The 24,022-nt window shown below is 42.8% G+C and overlaps 1 protein-coding gene across 4 annotated transcripts in view; it reads left to right on the top strand.

The window, feature by feature from the left end:
* LOC134345461 (solute carrier organic anion transporter family member 2A1-like) overlaps nt 1-24,022 on the top strand; it is a 321,454-nt gene that overhangs the window by 151,387 nt on the left and 146,045 nt on the right. For all 4 annotated transcript variants that reach the window (XR_010017703.1, XR_010017702.1, XM_063046160.1 and 1 more), the window contains 2 exons: nt 6,076-6,209; nt 20,053-20,134. Coding sequence is in view for 2 of the 4 variants with exons in the window: in XM_063046160.1 (XP_062902230.1) it covers nt 6,076-6,209; nt 20,053-20,134 (216 nt within the window). In the remaining 2 variants the exon portion in view is untranslated. The remainder of the gene's footprint in view (nt 1-6,075; nt 6,210-20,052; nt 20,135-24,022) is intronic.

Here is a 24,022-nt window from a genome sequence, read left to right as displayed (position 1 = left end):
ACGGAATGGTAGGCATCCTTGACTGCTGTGTGGCAGTGGTCAAGTATATTCGGGCCTCTAGTGGGGCAGGAGACATGTTGGTATAACTATTGCAGCACCTTTCTGAGGTTGGCCTAGTTAAAGTCCCCGGCTGTAATGAGCAAAGCCTCCGGATACCTGGTCTCAAGTTCACTAATGTTGGCATACAGTATGTTCAGAGCACACTCTACGTCCGCCTGGGGGGGAATGTAGACCGCTGTCAGTATGACCGAGGTGAATTCCCATGGCAGATAGTAGGGACAACACTTCACCAACAGGTGTTCCAGGTCCGGGCTGCAGGAGCTTGTCAGTGCCACTGTGTCCGAGCACCAGGAAGTGTTGATCAGTAGGCAGACACCCCCCCCCCCGTCTTGCCCAAAGACGCCGATGGATCGAAAGTCCCTCCGGTCGGATAGCACTGTCGGGGGTGGCAGGGGAGAGCCAGGTCTCGGTGAAACAGAATACACAGCAGTTCTGCATCTCCCTCAGTAAGTGAATCTCCCTTTAAGATCATCCACCTTGTTCTCTATGGCTTGCACATTAGCTAGTAGGATGGTGGGCATAGGGACCCCGAAGCCCCTCAGCTTCAATCTGACCAGCAGCCCAGCTCTTTTCCCACGATTCCTCGGTAAGTAGTGCATCTTTCCAGGTTTCCATTGATGCAGTGTGTTGTTGTCAGCTCTTTAAGGTTGGTGGACGCATCCCGCGGGGATTGATCGTTGGGGGCTCCGGGTCTGGCCAAGTGACGGAGGAGGCTCCGCTGCTACTTCCAGCTGCCGGCGGCCCAGGCTGTCGATTGGGTCAGGCCCCAAAGCCGACACTTAATCCCAGAAGGCCGGGCTCCTGGCTGAAACAAGTCCGTAAACCGAGTCATGGTTGCGGAGGCCTCCGCTCCAGCCGAGCCTCGGGCTCGATTTCCAAGGTTGGTGGCGGAGGCCTCACTTCCAGCAGCTGTGGATGTCCACCAACAGAGCCTTACGGTGGTTGCTCCAGGGAAGCGTCTGGGGCACTTTGAGGTCTCCTCCATCACTTCTGTGTGGTCGTCTGCTCCGGAGAGGTGCTGGTCGGAATTGGCCGTATCTCCAAGCGCTCTAGCACGATAGCAGGCTGCGGGTCTCCAGGAACGTGGTGGGCCTCGCTGGTCGGGTCCAGGTGTGGTCCGGAGTTTAAGAAGCAATTCTGGCGCAGTGGTCTCCAGCTGGGTCAGTAGCTTCGCCAGAGTGTTGTTGATCTTGCTAGATGTAGCAAATTGGAGGTTTAGAAGGGTTTCTTGGGTATAGGATAGTGGAGAGGGCAGTTTGCTCGGGAGAGCACGCGCAAAGTCGCCAGTTACCGGTGCCATCTTAGATCACCTGTGTGGCATGGCATACAGGTCATTACAGACTTCCAACCACCTAGTACTGTGCCCCCTTCCAGCTCTGCTTCCCTCCCTGATGAGCTCAATTACTTCTACGCTGGCTTTGACCGAGGGAACAAGGAGGTCACCCTCAAAGCGGATCTCCCACCTGGTGAACTACCTCTCTCACTTTCTACCTCTGATGTTTGCGCTACCCTGAGCAGGGTGAATGTATAGAAGGCAGCTGGTCTGGATGGAATACTTGGCCATGTGGTCAGAGTCTGTGCAGGGCAGTTGGCCAGGGTCTTCACAGACATTTTAAATCTGTCCCTGGTCCAGGCAGTTGTCCCCACAAGCTTCAAGATCGCCATAATTGTGCCAATGCCAAAGCATTCCACTGCCATGGGCCTGAATGACTTCCGCCCAGTTGCACTCACCCCCATCATTGCAAAGTACTTTGAGAGACTGGTTCTATCACATCAGAAATCCTGTCTGCCCACTACCCTGGACCCCCATCAATTTGCCTGTTGCACCAGCAGGTCAACAGAGGAAACCATATCCACGGCACTTCACTCTGCCCTGACCCACCTGGACAGCCCCAACTCTTATGTCAGAATGCTGTTCATTGACTTTAGTTCAGCATTCAATACTGTGATCCCCTCCAAGCTGATCGCCAGACTTCGCCAGCTTGGTGTCAGCTCATCCCTCTGCAATTGGACCCTGGACTTTCTGACTAACAGACTCCAATCAGTTAATTAGACAAACTCTCCTCTTCCACTCTTATCCTAAACACTGGCGTGCCTCAAGGCTGTGTGCCGAGCCCTCTTCGGTACTCCCTTTTCACCTATGACTGTGTTCCTGTACCTGGTTCTAACTCCATAATCAAGTTTGCAGAGGATACCACAATGGTTGGCCTGATCAGAGGGGATGTCGAGACGGACTACAAGGACGAGGTTGAGCACCTGTTCACGTGGTGTGCCGACAACAACCTGGCCCTTAATGCCCAGAAGACCAAGGAGATCATTGTGGACTTCAGGCATGCCAGGAGTCACACTCACGTCCCCATCTACATCAATGGAGCTGTAGTGGAGCGTGCATCAAGCTTCAAATTCCTTGGTGTCCACATTTCCGACGATCTCACCTGGTCCCTGAACTACTCCAACCTGATCAAAAAGGTGCAACAGTGCCTTTATTTCCAGCGGAGCATCAAGAATGCTCACCTCTGTCCCAGGATATTGATGGACCTTTTATTGCTGTACCATTGAGAGCATACTCACCAACTGCATCACAGTGTGGTATGGCAATTGTCCCGTATCAGACCGCATAGCACTCCAGCATGTGGTGAAAACTGCCCAGCAGTTGCCCACCATTGAGAACATCTACCATAAACGCTGCCTGGGCAGAGTGAAAAGCATTATCAAGGATGCATCTGGGGACGTCACGTGATGACATGGGATTGAGACGTATGAATCCAGCTCTCCCGTTAAAAAATCAGCAAAGTACCGTTTAAACAAAGCAAAGTTAATAAATACTTTCCAAAAACTACTTATAAACTTCTCAAGACTATTTTACGATATGCCTCGTAAATCGCAACAGAAGAAGTCTGCTGTTGTGAAGTGGCCGCGAGACGGGAAGGGAAAAAGGCCTACTGCAGTGATGGAACCTCGGACTCAGGTTGGGTCTCCTTCGGAGACAAATTTTATCTCTGGCGTAGAAGAACAGGGAGCAATGGCGGCGGTAGCAGTCCCTGGGAAGAAGATGCCGGAATTGCACATGTGCAAAGAAGTTGGCATGCGCAAATCGTTACAACTCAAACTACAAGAACCAACGGCCACTGCAAGGGAAAGTGACTCAGAGTCAGAATCGGATTCCGCAGAGAACACAGATGAAGCAGAACTGGAAGAGACTAAAAGTAAAGGATATGATGGAGACATAAAAGAGGCCTTATTGCAAGTAATGATTGAATTAAAAGGAGTAAAAATAGAGATTAGAAACATGAAGCTGAGCTATGATAAAGCTATGAAAAGACAGGAGAAAATGGATCAGAAACTTCACAAGTTGGAAAGAACAATGGAGCATATTAACGACAGAGTGGAAAAAACAGAAAATGATATGCTTGTCTGGAAAATGGAAAGAAATCGACTGTTGGAAAAAGTGGACATGCTGGAAAATTTTAGTAGACGAAATAATATTAAGATTGTTGGTCTTAAAGAAGGTATAGAAGGAGACAATCCAATAGAATTTTTTCAAAGATGGATCCCGGAAACTTTGCAAATGAAAGAGGGAGACTGATCAATTGAAATTGAACGGGCACATAGAGCTCTAAGACCAAAACCACAAGATGACCAATATCCACGATCAATTTTAATAAAACGTTTAAGATTTCAAGACAAAGAAAGGATTCTACAGGCGGCTGCCCAAGCTGCCAAGAATAGAAAAGGGCCATTGATGATAGAAGGGAACAACATTTTTTGTACCCTGATGTAAATTATGAACTTTTGAAGAGAAGGAAGAAATTTAATCCCGTGAAAAAAGTCCTATGGGATCACGGTTATCAATTTATACTGTGCTATCCTGCAACCTTGAAGATTTTTTGGCTGACGGAGAAAAAAGACTTTTTGACGACTACCAGAAAGCGGAGGAGTTTGTGCAAGATTCTTTGAAGATACAAGAACAAACCCAGGGGAGCGAGATGGATTAAAGATGAAGATTTTGTTAAGGAATAGATAAGGAATCTGCATTGCTTCACATTTTTATTTCCCGTGTTCTCCTTCACACTTTTGTGGCTTCACTCGGGCCAGTTCTTGCACAATTGTGTTTAGGAAGCTTGTTGTCCCTTGGAAAATCTTTCTTCTTCTTTTTCAAAATTTTTATTGATTTCTATATATAGAAGAATACAGAGTTCAAGAGAATACATATTATAAAACAAAAGACAAAATATAATAATACCAGATACAATATATTGAATCACATTAACAAACTCCTTACTCTGTATTCATATGGATTAGATTAATTCGTATATTAGAATATAAACAATTTTATTGAAAGAAAAGATCTACACGCACTACCAAAGTCAAAGCTGTTTGGGAAAAAAAAGTAAAAAGAAACTTATCAGATAATAAAATATACTATTAACCAACTTTTGTACTTTAACAAGATTATGAAAATAATTTAAAAACGGCCCCCACAAATTTTGAAAATCTTGGTTAGATTCAGAAATTGAACAACGAATCTTTTCTAAATTTAGGCATGCCATAACATCCCGTAACCACTGAGCATGATTAGGCAGAACAGCATCCTTCCATTTAAACAAAAGTGTCCTTCTAGTCATAAGAGAGATAAAAGCCAGAATGTGCAGATCAGATGTCTTCAAAATTATATCTTTCCTTCCAAATAGGGCAGTCAAAGGATTAGGCTTAAAATTTTCTTTAAAGCGTACAGAAAATGTTTGGAATACTTCCTTCCAATATTTTCCAAGACTTGGGCACGTCCAAAACATATGAATAAGTGAAGCTTCTCCGTTGTTACACCTATCACAGTAGGGAGATATATCCCTATAAAAACGAGATAATTTATCCTTGGTCATATAAGCCCTATGAACCATTTTAAATTGTAGGAGGGAATGAGGAGCACATAGCGATGAAGTATTAACCAATTTAAAAGTCTCATTCCAAGTTTCTTCAGAAATTGAGGTCTGTAAATCTTGTTCACAAAGATTTTTAATCTTGTCTAAAGAACTATTTCTCATTCCCAACAACATATCATAAATATTGGATATTGAACCATTATAGAATGGTTTCATACTAAGAATTTCATCTAATATGTTCTTATCAGGTCTATTAGGAAATGTATATAATTGAGATTGCAGAAAATCTCTAATTTGTAAGTAGCGAAAAAAAGAAAATCTTTGATAACTGAAAGTGACCATGCCTTCAGCTGGGAAATGCGTGACATTTATGGTCCTCTTGGAGACTGTTTTTTTCAGGTAACGTGTTCTGGTGCATCCTACTGATTATCTTCAGAATATATCTGCGAGATCTCCTGCAACCATTGTTTCATGATCATCATGCTGGGGTCACGTGTCTCGAAGGGCTGGAAGCACCAAATACTAAATAAATAAACCTGATCTGGGAACGCCAGGTCAGTAGAGTGGAGAATGGGGGCAATCAGTCTGGACAGGTCTCAGATCAAAGTATTGAAGGTGAAATCATAAGAGTCTGCATCCACTATGACATTCAACATAACAGCAAGATACAGAATGGAAATTTCTCAATTAAATTTGGTGATAAAGAGGTAAAATGATATAGAAATAATGTAAATAGGATTTTGATGGTTGGCATTTGCTTAGTGGGCCAATGGAACAATTTTTGCTCTGCTAAACTCAAAAGAATATTATTTTGTAAATCCTAAATAATTTCTGATTCATTCCCACTATTTTCACTGACGTAACGATGCTGCTGGCAACATGTCACTGATATAAACTAATTAGAAAAGGATGTAGCACTAATGCTGTAGTCATTGTGTCAGAGAAAGAAATGGGGAAGTGGACTCAAATCAACTCAGAATCATAGGAATAATTAGGGCCTATACTATTCCCACAGCTACACTGTTAATTTGGGGAACATGGGATGAATGAAAAGAGAAGCTGGTAAGCAGGTTTCACCAATTTAATGTGTGCTTGTGAATCAGCTTATGTCTTCCTGTTTTGTTTCCCTCCTTAGCCACCATTGAAATGAACCCCAGTGACCCCCGGTGGATTGGTGCCTGGTGGCTTGGATTACTCATTTGCAGTAGTATTCTTGCCATTTTTTCTGTTCCTTATTTCTTTTTCCCTCGACAAATGATCTGTCAAAAGGTAAGGACTCAAGTTTAGATTCCTTCATTTAATCTCAACCTGATCAGTATCACTGCTCAAATGAAAAGAGAATGTTTCAAGTCCAGATAACGGCCTTCGACTTCCCCAGTGGACTCTTCCTTTTCTCCCGTGCTCCTCTCCCGCTAACATCCATTGCTCTATCATGGCAGATGAGCTCAGACCCGTTCCATGCTCCTTCTGTGACATGTGGGAACTCAGGGAGGCTGACAGTGTCCCTAAAGACTACGTGTGCAGGAAGTGTGTCCAGCTATACCTCCTGATAGACTGCATGGCGGCACTGGAGTCGCGCATGGACTCACTTTGGAGCATCCAAAATGCTGAGAATGTTGTGGATAGCACATTTACTGAGTTGGTCACACTGCAGTTTAAGGATCTAAGGAAAGACAGGGAATGGGTGACCAATGGGGAGAGTAGTAGCAGGAAGGTAGTACAGGAGTCTCCTGTGGTTATCTCCCTCCAAAACAGATATACTGCTTTGGAGTCTGTTGGGGGTGATGGCTCCTCAGGTGAAGGCAGCAGTAGCCAGGATCATGGCACCATGGGTGGCTCTGCTGCGCATGAGGGCAAGAAAAAGCGTGGCAGAGTTGTTGTGGTAGGGGATTCAATGGTAAGGGGAATAGAGAGGAGCTTCTGGCTGCAAACGGGACTCCCGTGTGTTGCCTCCCGGGTGCAAGGGTGAGAGATGTCTTGGAGAGGCTGCAGGGCATTCTGAAAGGGGAGGGTGAGCTGTTGTGGTGCATGCAGGTACTAATAATATAGGAAGAAAGCAGGATGAGGTCCTACAAGCTGAATTTAGGGAGCTAGGAGATAAATTAAAGAGTAAGACCTCAAAGGTAATCATCTCAGGATTATTACCGGAGCCATGTGTTAGCCAGAGTTGGAATACCAGGATAGCGAGAATGAATATGGGGCTTGAGCGGTGGTACAGGAGGGAGGGTTTCAGATTCCTGGGGCATTTTAACCGCTTCTGGGGGAGGTGCGACTAGTACCGTCCGGATGGTCTACATCTGGGCAGGGCCGGGATCAATGTCCTAGGGAGATTTTTTGCTAGTGCTGTTGGGGAGGTTTTAAACTAATATGGCAGGGGGATGGGAACCCACACAGAAAAGAAGAGGGAAGTGATGCAGAGACCGAAGCTAGAGTTAGTGAATAAAAAGGTAAGAGTAGAGCGCATAAAAGTAAAAAGCAAAAATTGCATAGGTCACTAGATTCTAAAAGGACAATGAGTATAAGGGCACTTTATCTAAATGCCCATACTATTAGAAACAAGGTTAGTGAACTTGTGGCACAGATCAGTACCAAGGCATATGATTTAGTGGCCATTACAGAAACCTGGTTGCAAGGTGGAGATGACTGGGAATTAAATATCCAGGGGTATCAGGTAATGCAAAAAGATAAGCAGGAAGGCAAAGGAGGTGGGGTGGTGCTCTTAATTAAAGATGAGATCAGGGTGATTGTGAGAGATGATATAAGATCTGCGGAGCAGAATATTGAGTCCATCTGGGTAGAGATTAAGAATAGTAAAGGGAAACAATCTGGCGGGAGTTGTCTACAGGCCATCTAATAAAAATATTGCGGTGGCAGAGGCGATTAACCAAGAAATAACTGAGGCTTGTAAGAATGGAACGGCAGTTGTCACGGGAGATTTTAACTTCAACATAGATTGGGTGAATCAGGTTGGTCAAGGAAGTCTTGAGGAGGACTTCGTAGAATGCATCCGTGATGGCTTTCTTGAGCAGCATGTTAGTGAACCTACAAGGGAAAATACTATCTTAGATCTAGTCCTGTACAATGAGATAGGTAAGGTTATCGATCTTGTAGTCAGGGATCCTCTTGGAAAGAGTGATCATAGTATGATTGAATTTCGCATACAGATGAAGGATGAAATAGTTAGATCTAAAACTAGTGTATTATGCTTGAACAATGGAGACTACAGCAGGATGAGGGAGGAGTTGGCTAATGTGGATTGGGAGCACAGACTATTTGGTAGGACAGTTGAGGAACAGTGGAATACTTTCAAAGAGATTTTTCACAGTGCTCAACAAAAGTATATTCCAGTCAAAAGTAAGGACAGTAAGTGTGGGGAGAGCCAGCCTTGGATAACTAAGGAAATAAAAGATTATACACGAGGTTTTAATTTTGATACGAAGTCACAAAGAGTAGTGGGAGACTGGAGGATTGGGAAAACTTTAAAAAGCAACAAAGAACAACTAAACAAGAAATAAGGAAAGGGAAGATAGAGTATAAATGTAAATTAGCCCAAAATATAAAAACAGATAGCAAAAGTTTTTATAAATATATAAAGTGGAAGAGAGTGGCTAAAGTCAACATAGGTCCCTTGAAAGACAATAAGGGGAAATTGATATTGGGTGATAAGGAAATGGCTGAGGCATTGAATGAGTATTTTGTGTCGGTCTTCACAGTGGAGAACACGTCTAATATGCCAAAGAAGGATGCTATGGACGAAATGGGAGGTGGGGACCTCGATAAAATCACTGTCACTAAAGAGATAGTGATGAGCAAACTAGAGCGCCTGAAGGTAGATAAAGTCCCTTGGTCCTGATGGGATGCATCCCAGGGTGCAGAGGGAATTGGCGGAGGTTATAGTAGACGCGTTGGTAATCATTTATCAAAATTCTCTAGACTCTGGGCAGGACCCGGCAGATTGGAAGACAGCAAATGTCACGCCACTTTTTAGAAAAGGATGTGGGCAAAAGACAGGCAACTATAGGCCAGTTAGCTTAACATCTGTAGTCTGGAAAATGCTTGAAGCTGTCATTAAGGAAGAAGTAGCGAAACATTTAGAAAGGAGTGGTTCCATTAGACAGATGCAGCATGGATTCAGAAAGGGCAGGTCCTGTCTGACAAACTTACTGGAGTTCTTTGAGGACGTAATGAGTGCCGTGGATGGAGGGGAACAGGTGGATGTTGTATACTTGGATTTCCAGAAGGCTTTCGATAAGGTGCCGCACAAGAGACTTATAAATAAGATATGGCTGCATGTAGTCGGAGGAAGTGTATTGGCATGGATAGTGGATTGGTTAACCAATAGAAGGCAGACAGTTGGTATAAATGGTGTTTCTGTGGTTGGCAGTCAGTGGTGAGTGGGGTGCCACAGGGGTCAGTGCTGGGCCCGCAGATGTTTACCATTTACATTGATGATTTGGAAGAGGGGACTGAGTGTGGTGTAGCAAAATTTGCTGATGACACTAAACTGAGTGGAAAAACAAATTGGACAGAGGATGTGGAGAGTCTGCAGAGGGATATAAATAAGTTAACTGAGTGGGCCAAGGTCTGGCTGATGGAATACAATGTTGATAAATGGGAGATCATTCCACTTTGGAAGGAATAATAGAAGAGCAGATTATTATTTAAATGGTGAAAGATTGCAGCATGCTGTTGTGCAGAGGGACTTGGGAGTGCTTGTGCATGCATCGCAAAAAGTTGGCTTGCAGGTACAACAGGTTTTTAAGAAGGCAATTGGAAAGTTGGCCTTCATTGCTAGAGGAATTGAATTCAAGAGCAGGGAGGTCACGCTGCAACTATACAGGATACTGGTGAGGCCACGCCTAGAGTACTGTGTGCAGATCTGGTCTCCATACTTGAGGAAGGATATATTGGCTTTGGAGGCAGTGCAGAGGAGGTTCACCTGTTACACTGAGCGGACCCAAGCGCAGAACACAGACACAGAGGTAGAATAAACAGAAATGTATTTATTGATAGCTACTAAGAAGGCCAGGGAGCAGGATAAAAAGCCAACATGGACATGAACGTTGGATAACAAACTGGTAAAACCTGGACTTGGACTTCGGCTTGGACATGGAGCCTGGACTTGGACTTGGACTCGGACACAAAGCCTGGACTTGGAATTGGACTCAGACAAGGAGCCGGGACTCAGACGTAGACTCGGACACGGAACCTGGACTTGAACTTGGGCTTGGATACAGAGCCAGGACTTAGACTTGGACTTGGACTTGGAACCTGAACTTGGGCTTGGACTCTGGACTTGGAACCTGAACTTGGGCTTGGACTCTGGACTTGAACTTGGGCTCAGATACAGAGCCTGGACTTAGACTCGGACTTGGACTAGGACTCGGAACGACAGAACAACTACAGTCCATTCAATTAGTGGCAAGTGGCCTGCCTTCTGAGCTGGATACAAGACGACAAAACAACAATAGTCCATTCGAGTAGCGGCAAATGGCCTGCTTACTCAGCTGGATATGTGACGATGAAATCCAAACCACGACAGTCCATTCGAATCTCGGCTCGGAGAAGCGGCCACATGCTAGCAAATCTCAGCTGGCCATGGAAACGGCAGAATTCGTACTTTGGCTCGGAGTGGAGGCAAATGGCCAGCAACTCAGCTGGACATTAAAACGACCAAATCCACAAAGCAACCCCGGGCACCAGAGCCACTTAGAGTCCACAATGAACGGGGACCTGAATCGGGCACAATTGCACTTGCTTAGGTGACGGTCCAGCACCGAGTAGCTGTCAGCCAGAGCTTTCATGCTCCCGGCTCAGATGGAAAACAGGTGCCTTAATCATGGCACCCGATGGACCACAGGGAAAAGGAAATAACTGGAATGAGGAGTCAACGGACCGGACCATGACATCACCAGGTTGATTCTAGAGATGAAGGGGTTAACCTATGAGGAGCGATTGAGTTGCCTGGGACTATACTCTCTGGAATTCAGAAGAATGAGAGGGGATCTTATAGAAACATACAAAATTTTGAAAGGGATAGATAAGATAGAAGTAGGAAAGTTGTTTCTATTGGTAGGTGAGACTAGAACTAGGGAACATTGCCTCAAGGTTCAGGAGAGAAGAATTAGGACAGAGATGAGGAGAAACTGTTTTTGCCAGAGAGTGGTGAATCTGTGAAATTCTCTGTCCAAGGCAGCAGTTGAGGCTTCTTCACTAAATATATTTAAGATACAGTTAAATAGATTTTTACATAGTAGGGGAATTAAGGGTTATGGGGAAAAGGCAGGTAAATGGACCTGAGTTTATGGACAGATCAGCCATGATCTTATTGAATGGTAAGGCAGGCTTGTTAGGCTGGATGGCCTACTCCTGCTCTTATTTCTTATGTTCTTAAATTCTGCAAAATCAGTAAGTACTCTTGCTAATTTGTGCGTCTGTGACTTATTCAAATAGATATGTGACTAGTTAACCTGCTTTTGATGATCTGAGCTCAGAAACAAATATTACGAACTTTAGCAAACTTAAGAGTGCGGCATAGTTGTACATTTTCTTTGAACTCTCCTGCTTTGACATTGTGACTGCAGCTAGTGACAGCTGGTGTGATACGTTGGGCAAACCCATCTGTGCCTATCTTGAACGACGAGGCCCTGTGTGCCAGCTTGGAGAGTTTGGATTTATTACAGCCTCCTTCCCAATCTGTGCACTACTCAAGGAAAAACTTTGCTGATGTTTCCTGTGGCAGAGGAGCTGAGCTCATTGTCTCCTCACTTTGGAAAGAACACCTGCCTTCCCAGTAGGCATGCAGCAATTAACTGCATCTATCATTGTTCTGAGAATATCCATCACAACAAGGAATTTTGTATCAACTGGAAATATTCCCCGGAATGAACCTATAACAATTCTGTGAGCACAGCCAGAGGTGGTTCTGAAGTCATGGCTGAAAGTCTCCTCATAAGATTTCTCTCCATATTCCATAATACCTTTTGGTCAGCAAAATATCTTATTGATCACAGAATTTTAACTAGCAATTGATTTGTCATCCAGAGATCCACCATTGCAGTGAAGGGACTGCCAAATTTCTGACATTTTTTTTAGAAAAGTCAGAAACTGCTGCAGGAATTCAGAAATACAGACAGAAATCTAGAGATAGTACATCAGTGAGGATGGGGTGGTGAGGAAGGTTTGTCTGTATGTTTGTTTTGGGCTCTCTCACCTAATCCTAGAGACCCTAAGCAGATTTATTTTTCTTTACCTATCCTTTCAGTCCACCATCATATTTGAGCATTTTAATCTACGAGTTATCACCTTTAATTCCTGGGAATTTATGACAGCTTCCTTTTCCTTGGGATTATAATTGTGCTCATTAAATTGAGATCCCTGTATGAGAATGGGAGGCAGCCATTCATTTTTTTACCCAGATGCAGTTGCTGCACCCTTCCCCTGTGGTGTTTGATTCAATGGGAGGTCATCAGATAATTTTATGCTGTAACCTAATAGTTGATTTCATTGTGTTATCTTAGCATCAGACCTGAGAGGCCTGGAGAAGTATACATCAGGTTGAGCAAAGTGTAGATGAGTCTAACATATTGCTACATTCAAGATGACAGCACTGATCTTTCACTGTATCACCAGGAAGAGATAGGACACTATCAAAGTGATGTTAGCAAAATGCAAACATAAGAAATGGCAGTAGATATTGACTATTTGCCTTTGGATTTGCTCCTTCATTCAATAATATGAATGCTTGGGTCTTCTTTACTTGACTTCCTTAAGGCCTAAAACATTTTCAATCTCTGACATAACCTCAGTGGCTGAGTCCTTATAGCCCTTTTCAATAGAGAATTCTAAAGATTTATTGCCTCTTGTGTCCTGAAGACCAACCTCTTATTTTGAGATTAATTTTATTGTTTTAATCATTGTGCAAGTTATTGCTACTTTGGCCTTTTCAAACACAAGGACTCTTAAATGTCTTAGTGAGATTGTCTCTCATTCTTAAACTTGGGAGAGCATAGGTATATCTGCTTAATCTGTCAAAGTAAGCTCTCACATCCAAGGAATAATTCTGGTGAATCTTATTTCCCATCTCACCACCTCCCCACGACCCTTTTTGCAATGGCATCCTTTGGTAGGGAAAACTGATTTGTGCACAGTATTCCAGGTGTGTTCTCACGTAAACCCAAAATGATTGTGGTAAAATGTCATTATTCTTGTACTCAAATCCTTTTTCTTTGCTTGTCTTCCCACTTGTTGACGTGCTGCATGATAACTTTCAGTGATTTGTGTTCGGTGACAACAAGGACGCGAACGATTTTCAATCTCCTATCACTGGGAAAATATATCCTCTTTTACTACTGTATTTTCTATCTGCGTAGATGACCACACATTTTTTTACAGTGTATTCTACTGAAGCCTTTATGCCTTTTTGGATATATTATACTGTACATAATCCCTTCATCCAGTTCATTAAATGAACAAGAATGCTTAATGAAGCTATATATATATATATATATATATAGCTTCATTAAGCATTCTTGTTCATTTATATATTCATATATATATATATATACATACAAGATTACTCAAATATTACTGAAATATTAAATACATGACAGTAGGGCACTGAAAATCTATGCCAACTAACTGGACAATGTGTTCAAGTATTCTTCAATCTCTCACTGGTGCAGTTTGATGCTACCACATACCTCAAAAGGGCATCAACCATACTGGTGACCAAGAAGAGCAGGGTGAGCTGCCTCAATACACTATCATCTAGTTGCACTCATTTTTCTGTTATGAAGGGCTTTGAGAGATTGATCATGGCTAGAATTAACTCCTGCTTAGTGTCAAGTGCCATCAAGCCTTCAGTAATAATCAATAAGCTTCAAAATCTGGTCTTCTAAGTACCACTCCAGTTGACCCTTGACTTCCTCTTTGGGAGACCGCAGTCAGTATGGATCAGAAATGACATCTCCTCCTTGGTGGCAGTCAACACAGGCACACACAAAGGATGCTCTGTTCTCTCTCCATCAGTGCAGCTGGGTGCAGCACAAACACCATCTATAAATTCGACACACCAGTGGCTAGATTTCATTAGGAGTTTCTGGAGTTTTGTTCTGTCACCAAAGACTAGCAAATTTCTATAGAGGTACCATGGAGAGCATTCTAAGTGTCTGGTCTGGAGAAGCCACTGCACAGGATCTGAAAAGGCTGCAGAGGGTTGTAAGTTCATCCAGCTCCATCATGGGCACTCGCCTCCCCAGCATCAAAAACATTTTTAAAAGGCGATACCTCAAAAGGCAGAATCCATCGTTCAGGATCCCACCACCTCTTCTTATTACCTACCATCAGGGAGGAGGTACAGGAGCCTGAAGAGACACAATCAACATTTTAGAAACAGTTTCTTCTGCTCTGCCATCAGATTTCTGAATGGTCCATGAACTCAACCTCACTATTTTGCTGTCATTTTGCACTACTCATACATACAGTGTGTGTGTGTGTGTATATATATATATATATATATATATCTATATCTCACTGTGTCGCCACCCACAGCTCCAATCTGCTAAATAAATTTGCTGACGACACTACACTGATTGACCTAATCTCAAATAATAATGAAACAGCCTACAGAGAAGAAGTCATCACCCTGACACGGTGGTGCCAAGAAAACAACCTCTCCCTCAATGTCGCAAAAATAAGGAGCTGGTTGTGGACTACAGGAGGAAGGAGGCAGGCATCAATGGATCTGGGGTTGAGTTCCTCAGCATAAGCATCACCGAGGATCTCACGTGGTCTGTACATACCGGATATATGGTGAAAAAGGCTCACCAATACCTCTTTCACCTCAAACAGTTGAAGAAGTTTGGTATGGGCCCCCAAATCCTAAGAGCTTTCTACAGGGGCACAACTGACAGCATCCTGACTGGCTGCATCACTGCCTGGTTTGGGAACTGTACTTCCTTCAATTGCAGGACTCTGCAGAGAGTGTTGCAGACAGCCCGGTGCATCTGTAGTTGTGAACTTCCCATGATTCAAGACATTTACAAAGACAGGTGTGAAGAAAGGCCCAAAGGATCATTGGAGACCTGAGTCATCCCAACCACAAAGTGTTCCAGTTGCTACCGTCTGGGAAACAATACCGTAGCATAGAAGCCAGGACTAACAGGTTCTGGGACAGCTTCTTCCACCAGGCCATCAGACTGCTTAATTCATGCTGACACAACTGTATTTCTATGTTATATTGTAGTACATACTGCAAGTCTGTGTCTTTGCTGTTTCTTTGCTCACGCTTGAGTGCTCGGTGGCAGGTGCCGAAGCTTTTTTGTGCCGGTGGGGGAGGGGGGATTGTTGCTTGCTGCCACTTATGCACGGGAGGGGAGCTGGGGGAACTTTGGGGTTCTAACATTTAACTGTCGTTCATTCTTTGGAGCACTTCTCTGTTTTTTGTGGATGGTTGCGAAGAAAAAGCATTTCAGGATGTATATTGGATACATTTCGCTAACATTAAATGTACCTTTGAAACATTATTTATTATAAATCACTGTAAATTGCACATTGCACATTTAGATGGAAATGTAACGTAAAGATTTTTACTCCTCATATATGTGAAAAATGTAAGTAATAAAGTCAATTAAATTTAATTAATTAGACCACCGATAAAGTGGGATAGCTGCTCAGTTGGGACAACGCTTGAAGAACAGAAACTATTAAAAAATTAACAGGGATTCTGTTTGTTTATTTGGGGACCTCTGCCACTTAGCTGTGGCAGCAGACTGTTAACAAACATGTTTTTACTAGCATTCAATGCCTGAACTTACATGGCTGCTAGACACTATACTTCCAGTAAATAGTTTTTAAATAGTGTCAATTGTGTGTGTTTGTGTTCAAAAATCAGTGATTTCCTTTTGTCACTGATTGTTGGCAAGAAATAAGCAGTAGTCATAGTCATAGTCATACTTCATTGATCCCGGGGGAAATTGGTTTTCGTTACAGTTGCACCATAAATAATAAATAGTAATAAAACCATAAATAGTTAAATAGTAATATGTAAATTATGCCACGAAATAAGTCCAGGACCAGCCTATTGGCTCAGGGTGTCTGACCCTCCAAGGGAGGAGTTGTAAAGTTTGATGGCTACAGGCAGGAATGACTTCCTATGACGCTCTATGTTGCATCTCGGTGGAAGTAAAACATTCCAGAAAAAGTTTTGCTCACTGCAGTTTCAAGCATTCAGACTTGCAGAGTTCAGAAACTGCCGGGTTTGAAAATGAAATGACTTTACTACTTCATCAAGTTAGGAACCAAGAAGCATTTGAAGGCATCAATAATAACCTTCACAGATGTAAGAGATACTTCAGATGCTGGAAATCTAGAGCAATACACACAATGAGCTGGAGGAGCTCAGCAGGTCAGGCAGTGTCTATGGATGGGAATAAGCAGTGGACCTTTAAAGCTGAGACCATTTGTCAGGACTGGAAAGGGCAGGGGAATGAAGTCAGAATAAGTAAGTAGGGGGAGGGGAGGAAGCAGTACAAGGTAGCAGGTGATAGGTGAAATCAGGAGGGGGGAGGGGATGAAGTAAGAGCTGTGAAGTCGATTAGTGAAAGAAATAAAGGACTGGAGGAGGGGGAATCTGATAGGAGAGGACAGAAAACCATGGAAGAAAGGGAAGGGAGAGGAGCACCAGAGGGAGCTGATGGACAGTAAGAAGAGAAGGTGTGAGAGGGAACCAAAAATGAAGAGTGGTGAAGGGGGGTGGTGGTGGTAATTATCAGAAGTTTGAGAAATCAATGTCCATGCCATCAGGTTGGAGGCCACCCAGACGGAATATAAGGTGTTGCTCCTTCAACATGAGTGTGTCCTGAATGTTACAAAGAAAAGTAAGATTTGGAGGATGCAGTCATTGATAGCATTGCATGAAGGCAGTCCATTATCTGCACTAGGTGTCTGTGTACTGATTTTGTTCATTTACAGTCAATTAAAAGTATGCAGCAGCATTCACCAGACTAATTCTTCTGTTGGTTACTATTGGGAACTAATACACAGTTTAAAGTACTATTGTAGTAGTGATAGTCTTCTAATTGGTTCTGTATATCATTGAAATCCATAATTTATTACTCAGTTAAACTATTTGAAAAGGTATATAAAGGGTCCTAAAAAAGGATTTTAGCACATTGGCCTTCAAAAATCAAAGTATTGAGTACAGGAGATGGGATGTTATGTTGAAGTTGTACAAGACATTGGTGAGGCCTAATTTGGAATACTGTGTGTAGTTTTGGTCACCTACCTACAGGAAAGATGTAAACAAGGTTGAAAGAGTACAAAGAAAATTTACAAGGATGTTGCTGGGTCTGGAAGACCTGGGTTATAAGGAAAGATTGAATAGTTTGGGATGTAGAAGATCGAGAGGAGATTTGAAAGAAGTATACAAAATTATGGTAAATTATGGTACAGGGTAAATGCAAGCAGCTTTTTTCACTGAGCTTGGCTGGGACTACAACTAGAAGTCACGGGTTAAGGGTGAGAGGTGAAAAGTTTAAGGGGAACATGAGGGGAAACTTCTTCACTCAGAAGGTCGTGAGAGTGTGGAGTGAGCTGCTAGTGTAAGTGGTGTGTGTGAGCTCGATTTCAACGTTTAAGAGAAGTTTAGATAGGTACATGGATTGTAGGGATGTGGAATGCTCTGGTCCTGGTGCAGGTCGATGGGATTAGGCAGGCTGAAGGACATGTTTCTGTGCTGCAGTTTTCTATGACTATTTCCATGATATCCTCTCCACCTGCAGTCTATCTTGACATTTCAACATTTGGTGTGACAGTCAGAGGTTCATTTTCGTGAACTTCCTCTGATTTCACTCCAATTTCAGCACATCCTTTCTTAAATAAGGGGCCCAAAACTGTTCACAATATTCCAAGTGATGCCTCACTAGTGCCTTATACAACCTCAGAATTACACCCTTGCTTTTACATTCTAGTCCTCTTAAAATGAATCTGACAATGCATTTGCCTTTCTACCACTGACTCAGGGTAATTTGACCTCTAGAGAATCCTGCATGAGGACTTCCACGTCCCTTTGCTCCTTAGATTTTGAATGTTTTCCCGCTTAGAAAATAGTCTATGCTTTTATTCCTTCTACGGAAGTGCATGACCATACACTTTCCCACACTGTATTCCATATGTCACCTCTTTGCCCATTTTCCTAAACTGTCTAGGTCCTTCTTTAGACTCTCTGCTTCCTCAGCACTACCAGCCCACCACTATCTTCATATCATCTGCAGACTTGGCTACAAAACCATCAATTTCATCATCCGAATCGTTGCCAAACAAATGTAAAAAGAAATGGTCCCAACACACAACCCTGTGGAACACCATTAGTCACTGGCAACCATTCCAAACTTACTGCCTGTTTTGCCACTGGTGTTTAGGGCAGCAATGAAGATCCTCCACCTCTGGTGGTGTTCAGTGCTTCCTTCATCTGTCAGTAGCTTCCTCTCAGTTTTCACTACTGTCAGCCTTGGAAGTCCCAGGTGGAAAATTACGGCTACCGTTGCACCCAGATGTAGAAGGTTTCGTCATTGCTGTTACCGTAACAATTTTGTTTTACCAGTAAGGATTGTTAGGCTGAGCTGGACCCCGAGTTTGGAGGATCGGTGGACCACTCTTAATCTGTCCTCTACCTTTTGACCTGTTAGACATGGGTGAACCTACCAAGAGCCAAAGCATAAAGCCTGGACTCTAGCCAACATAACTCTTCAGGTCATTGAGGCACACAAGCCTCCAAACCATGACTAGATTGTGGTCCTCTTCAGCTATTTTATTTAGAATCCTGCGATGTAGTCCATCAGGTTAAAGGTGAGTTATCTACCTTTAGACCTTTTAGTTTCCCAAGCACCATCTTCCTCATAATAGCAACTGCACTCACTTCTGCCCCTTGACACTCTCGAAATTCAGACATGTTACTAGTGTCTTCCACTGTGAAGACTGATGAACAATACTTATTTAGTTCATCTGCTGTTTCCTTGTCCCCTTTTACTATCTCTCCAGCATAATTTTCCAGCAGTCCATTATCTATTCTCACTTTTCTTTTACTCTTAATATGTCTGAAAAACTTCTGGTTTTCATCAGTCTGATGAACCAGCATGGCTAATTTCACTCAGCTCAACACTGAACTGCTTTGACAACCTTGCTTTACACTTATATTCTCACTATTTATTGATTGATTGATGGTTATGAATCATTTATTTTTGTATTTGCACTGTTTATCATCTTTTTCACATTGGTTTGTCAGTCTTTGTGTGCAGAATTCATTGATTCTATTGTATTTCCTTGTTCTCTACAAATGCCCGCAAGAAAACGAATTTTGAGGCAGTATATGGTATCATGTATTTACTTTGATGAATTTAGTTTGAACTTTGAACTCTTAGAAATGGAGTGTCAGTCAGCATGTGTGTATTTACTGCTACTTGACGATTGCTATCTGATCATTTGGAAATCCTAATGGTTCAGCTTCTGACTCACCAGATGGTTATTATTTCTACACTCCGGAGCTCTAGTTGCTACATTCCCCATTCCTTCACTAGGTCTCATGCTCCTATAGTCCATACTTAGTCTCCAGGTCCCCAGTGATTTGTTAGCATGTTCTGTCCATTCCCTGTGGCCCTGGTTTTCACTACCTCTGTCCTCTCTCCATGGCCCCAGTTTCCACTCTCTGGCTACAGTATGTAGAAAACTTGGCCAGCTTGGATGGTTGACGTAATGGGTTTGTTTCCATGCTGTATAGCATAGACTCTCAAAGTTTCCCACACCACTTCCAGAATCTAATTTGAGTTTATGTTTATCAGGCATGTGAGAACTGCTCCCAAATTTCTACACCTTTCAACTCCCCTCACTTAAACCAATCTAAGAATTTGTGCACCCAGTTCAGGCAACTCTACCTGGACTATTTCAGTGCAGAGACAAGGAGTAGAGAAGTGTGCTGATGAGACAATTTTTGCATAATTATTAAAGGAATAATGCCTGGGCAAATTAAATTCCTGCTGAGATGGACTTAAAAATATGTCAGGTCAGGACTTCTCAGTTTTGGTTGTTTAGTCTGTTTAATTTCATTACTTTATAGAAGTCGAGCAGTAAATCTGATATTCTGAGTGAGGCAGAAGAGCAAAAGGTGGAAGAAATAACAAACCGAGAGTTCATCAAGGGTAAGTCTTCCACTTGAAAATAATTTACCATATTTACCAACAATTAATGTCTGTTCCAAGTGAAATATTCTCAGCATTCCTGTGTAATCTTCACTCTAACTAATGATTTTCTCCCTCTGATTCCTATTCTAGCTCTTAAAGATAGCGGAGTGAAGGAATATGGGGAGAAGGCAGGAAAAGGGTACTGATTGTGGATGATCAGCCATGATCACAGTGAATGGTGGTGCTGGCTTAAAGGGCTGAATGGCCTACTCCTGCACCTATTTTCTATTGTTCTGTTGTTCTATTATTCTCTTCTCTGATCTGTTTCCTCCACTGTGAATTCATGAGTTGACTGTGTGTAATCCCTTAAATGGCCTGTGATTTCTGTGTCAAATTTGTACACTCCCTCAGATTTAAATGGTGTCTTCTCCACTCTGTTTTCTAAGGACACCATATGGATTGAGTATTCTCTGATTGGATTTGTGAAATCACTCTGGCTTCGGGTAAAATCCCTGCTATCATTTCTGATATCTTGACTCTGATTTCTGTGATTTCTGTTCAGATTTATGTATTATCAACTAAATGAAAACCAAAAAACAAGTCTGAAGAAGCAAGAAATCTGAAATAAATTAATAAAAGTATTTTATTAGAAGTTTTGTTTAAAAGTGAGGTAACAAGAGTTCAAGTTCACATGTTCCTGTCAGAGTGAAGGGCAAGGCCGGCAGGAGTAGGGACACCATATACTACCTTGAGATTCATTTTCTTGCGGGCATTTGTAGATAACAAGGAAATACAATAGAATCAATGAAAGCTTCACACAAAGACTGACAAACCAATGTGAAAAAGATGATGAACAGTGCAAATACAAAAATAAATGATCCCTAATAATCAATCAATAAACAAATAAATAAATAGTGAGAATATGAGTGTAGAGTACTAGGTTGTCGAATCAGTTCAGTGTTGAGCTGAGTGAAGTTAGCCATGCTGGTGGAGAATATGGAGGTTCTGGTCAAGAAAAAGGGCAGCATGGTTCAGGTACAGGCAGCTGGGATTAAGTGAATTCTTGGAAGAGTATAGGGGATGCAGGACTACATTCAGGAAGGAAATCGGAAGAACAAAAACGGGCATGTGATAACATTTGCAGAGAAGTTTAAGGGGAATCCAAAGAAATCTCATATTAGGGGGAGAAAAATAGAATAACTGGAGTGAAATTAGGCCCCTCAAAGACCGAAGTGAACATCCTTGTGTGGAACTGCAGGCAATGGACGATGTCCTTAATGAGTATTTCTGCTCCGTTTTTATATTGTAGAAAATACTGAAAAATACTGGAACTTGTTATAGTTAATGTGCAGATCTTGGGGATAGTGTACTGCTCAAGAGGTATTGGGTATCTTAAGACTTATGAAACTAGAAATATCTCCAGGGCCTGACTAGGTATATCCAAGAACACTGTTGAAGCTAGAGAAGAAATTGTTGGAGCTCTGGTGGAGATATAGGCCTCATCATTAGCAACAGGACTGGATAGACCATAAGACTATTAGACAGAGGAGCAGAAGTAGGGCACTCGCCCTATCAAGTCTGCTCTGTCATTCCATCATGGCTGATTTATTATCCCTCGCCTGCCATCTCCCCATAAACTTCGACATAGAAACATAGAAAATAGGTGCAGGAGTAGGCCATTCGGCCCTTCGAGCCTGCACCGCCATTCAGTATGATCATGGCTGATCATTCAACTCAGAACCCTGTACCAGCCTTCCCTCCATAACCCCTGATCCCTTTAGCCACAAGGGCCATATCTAACTCCCTTTTAAATATAGCCAATGAACTGGCCTGAACTGTTTCCTGTGGCAGAGAATTCCACAGATTCACCACTCTCTGTGTGAAGAAGTTTTTCCTAATCTCGGTCCTAAAAGGCTTCCCCTTTATCCTCAAACTGTGACCCCTCGTTCTGGACTTCCCCAACATCGGGAACAATCTTCCTGCGTCTAGCCTGTCCAACCCCTTTAGGATTTTATACGTTTCAATCAGATCCTCCCTCAATTTTCTAAATTCCAACGAGTATAAGCCTAGCTCATCCAGTCTTCCATCATATGAAAGTCCTGCCATCCCAGGAATCAATCTGGTGAACCTTCTTTGTACTCCCTCTATGGCAAGAATGTCTTTCCTCAGATTAGGGGACCAAAACTGCACACAATACTCCAGGTGTGGTCTCACCAAAGCCTTGTACAACTGCAGTAGTACCTCCCTGCTCCTGTACTCGAATCCTCTTGCTATAAATGCCAGCATACCATTCGCCTTTTTCACCGCCTGCTGTACCTGCATGCCCACTTTCAATGACTGGTGTATAATGACACCCAGGTCTCGTTGCACCTCCCCTTTTCCTAATCGGCCACCATTCAGATAATCTGTTTTCCTGTTTTTGCCACCAAAGTGGATAACTTCACATTTATCCACATTAAATTGCATCTGCCATGAATTTGCCCACTCACCTAACCTATCCAAGTCACCCTGCATCCTCTTAGCATGCTCCTCACAGCTAACACTGCCACCCAGCTTCGTGTCATCCGCAAACTTGGAGATGCTGCATTTAATTCCCTCATCCAAGTCATTAATATATATTATAAACAACTGGGGTCCCAGCACTGAGCCTTGCGGTACCCCACTAATCACTGCCTGCCATTCTGAAAAGGTCCTGTTTATTCCCACTCTTTGCTTCCTGTCTGCCAACCAATTCTCTATCCACATCAATACCTTACCCCCAATACCGTGTGCTTTAAGTTTGCACACTAATCTCCTGTGTGGGACCTTGTCAAAAGCCTTTTGAAAATCCAAATATACCACATCCACTGGTTCTCCCCTATCCACTCTACTAGTTACATCCTCAAAAAATTCTATGAGATTCGTCAGACATGATTTTCCTTTCACAAATCTATGCTGACTTTGTCCGATGATTTCACCGCTTTCCAAATGTGCTGTTATCACATCTTTGATAACTGACTGTAGCAGTTTCCCCACCACCGATGTTAGGCTAACCGGTCTATAATTCCCTGGTTTCTCTCTCCCTCCTTTTTAAAAAAGTGGGGTTACAGTAGCCACCCTCCAATCCTCAGGAACTAGTCCAGAATCTAAAGAGTTTTGAAAAATTATCACTAATGCATCCACTATTTCTTGGGCTACTTCCTTAAGCACTCTGGGATGCAGACCATCTGGCCCTGGGGATTTATCTGCCTTTAATCCCTTCAATTTACCTAACACCACTTCCCCTACTAACATGTATTTCCCTCAGTTCCTCCATCTCACTGGACCCTCTGTCCCCTACTATTTCCGGAAGATTATTTATGTCCTCCTTAGTGAAGACAGAACCAAAGTAATTATTCAATTGGTCTGCCATGTCCTTGCTCCCCATAATCAATTCACCTGTTTCTGTCTGTAGGGGACCTACATTTGTCTTAACGAATCTTTTTCTTTTCACAAATCTATAAAAGCTTTTACAGTCAGTTTTTATGTTCCCTGCCAGTTTTCTCTCATAATCTTTTTTCCCCTTCCCGATTAAGCCCTTTGTCCTCCTCTGCTGAGCTCTGAATTTCTCCCAGTCCTCAGGTGAGCCACTTTTTCTGGCTAATTTGTATGCTTCTTCTTTGGAATTGATACTATCCCTAATTTCCCTTGTCCCACGGGTGCACTACCTTCCTTGATTTATTCTTTTGCCAAACTGGGATGAACAATTGTAGTTCATCCATGCGATCTTTAAATGCTTGCCATTGCATATTCACCGTCAACCCTTTGTGTCATTTGCCAGTCTATCTTAGCTAGTTCACGTCTCATTACTTCTTTAAGTTCAGAACCTTTGTTTCTGAATTAACTATGTCACTCTCCATCTTAATGAAGAATTCCACCATATTATGG

The sequence above is a fragment of the Mobula hypostoma genome, chromosome 4, assembly GCF_963921235.1.
Source record: "Mobula hypostoma chromosome 4, sMobHyp1.1, whole genome shotgun sequence".
Lineage (NCBI taxonomy): Eukaryota > Metazoa > Chordata > Chondrichthyes > Myliobatiformes > Myliobatidae > Mobula > Mobula hypostoma.
Note: the sequence above shows the minus strand (reverse complement) of the source record. Positions and strands in the feature narration are given on the sequence as shown.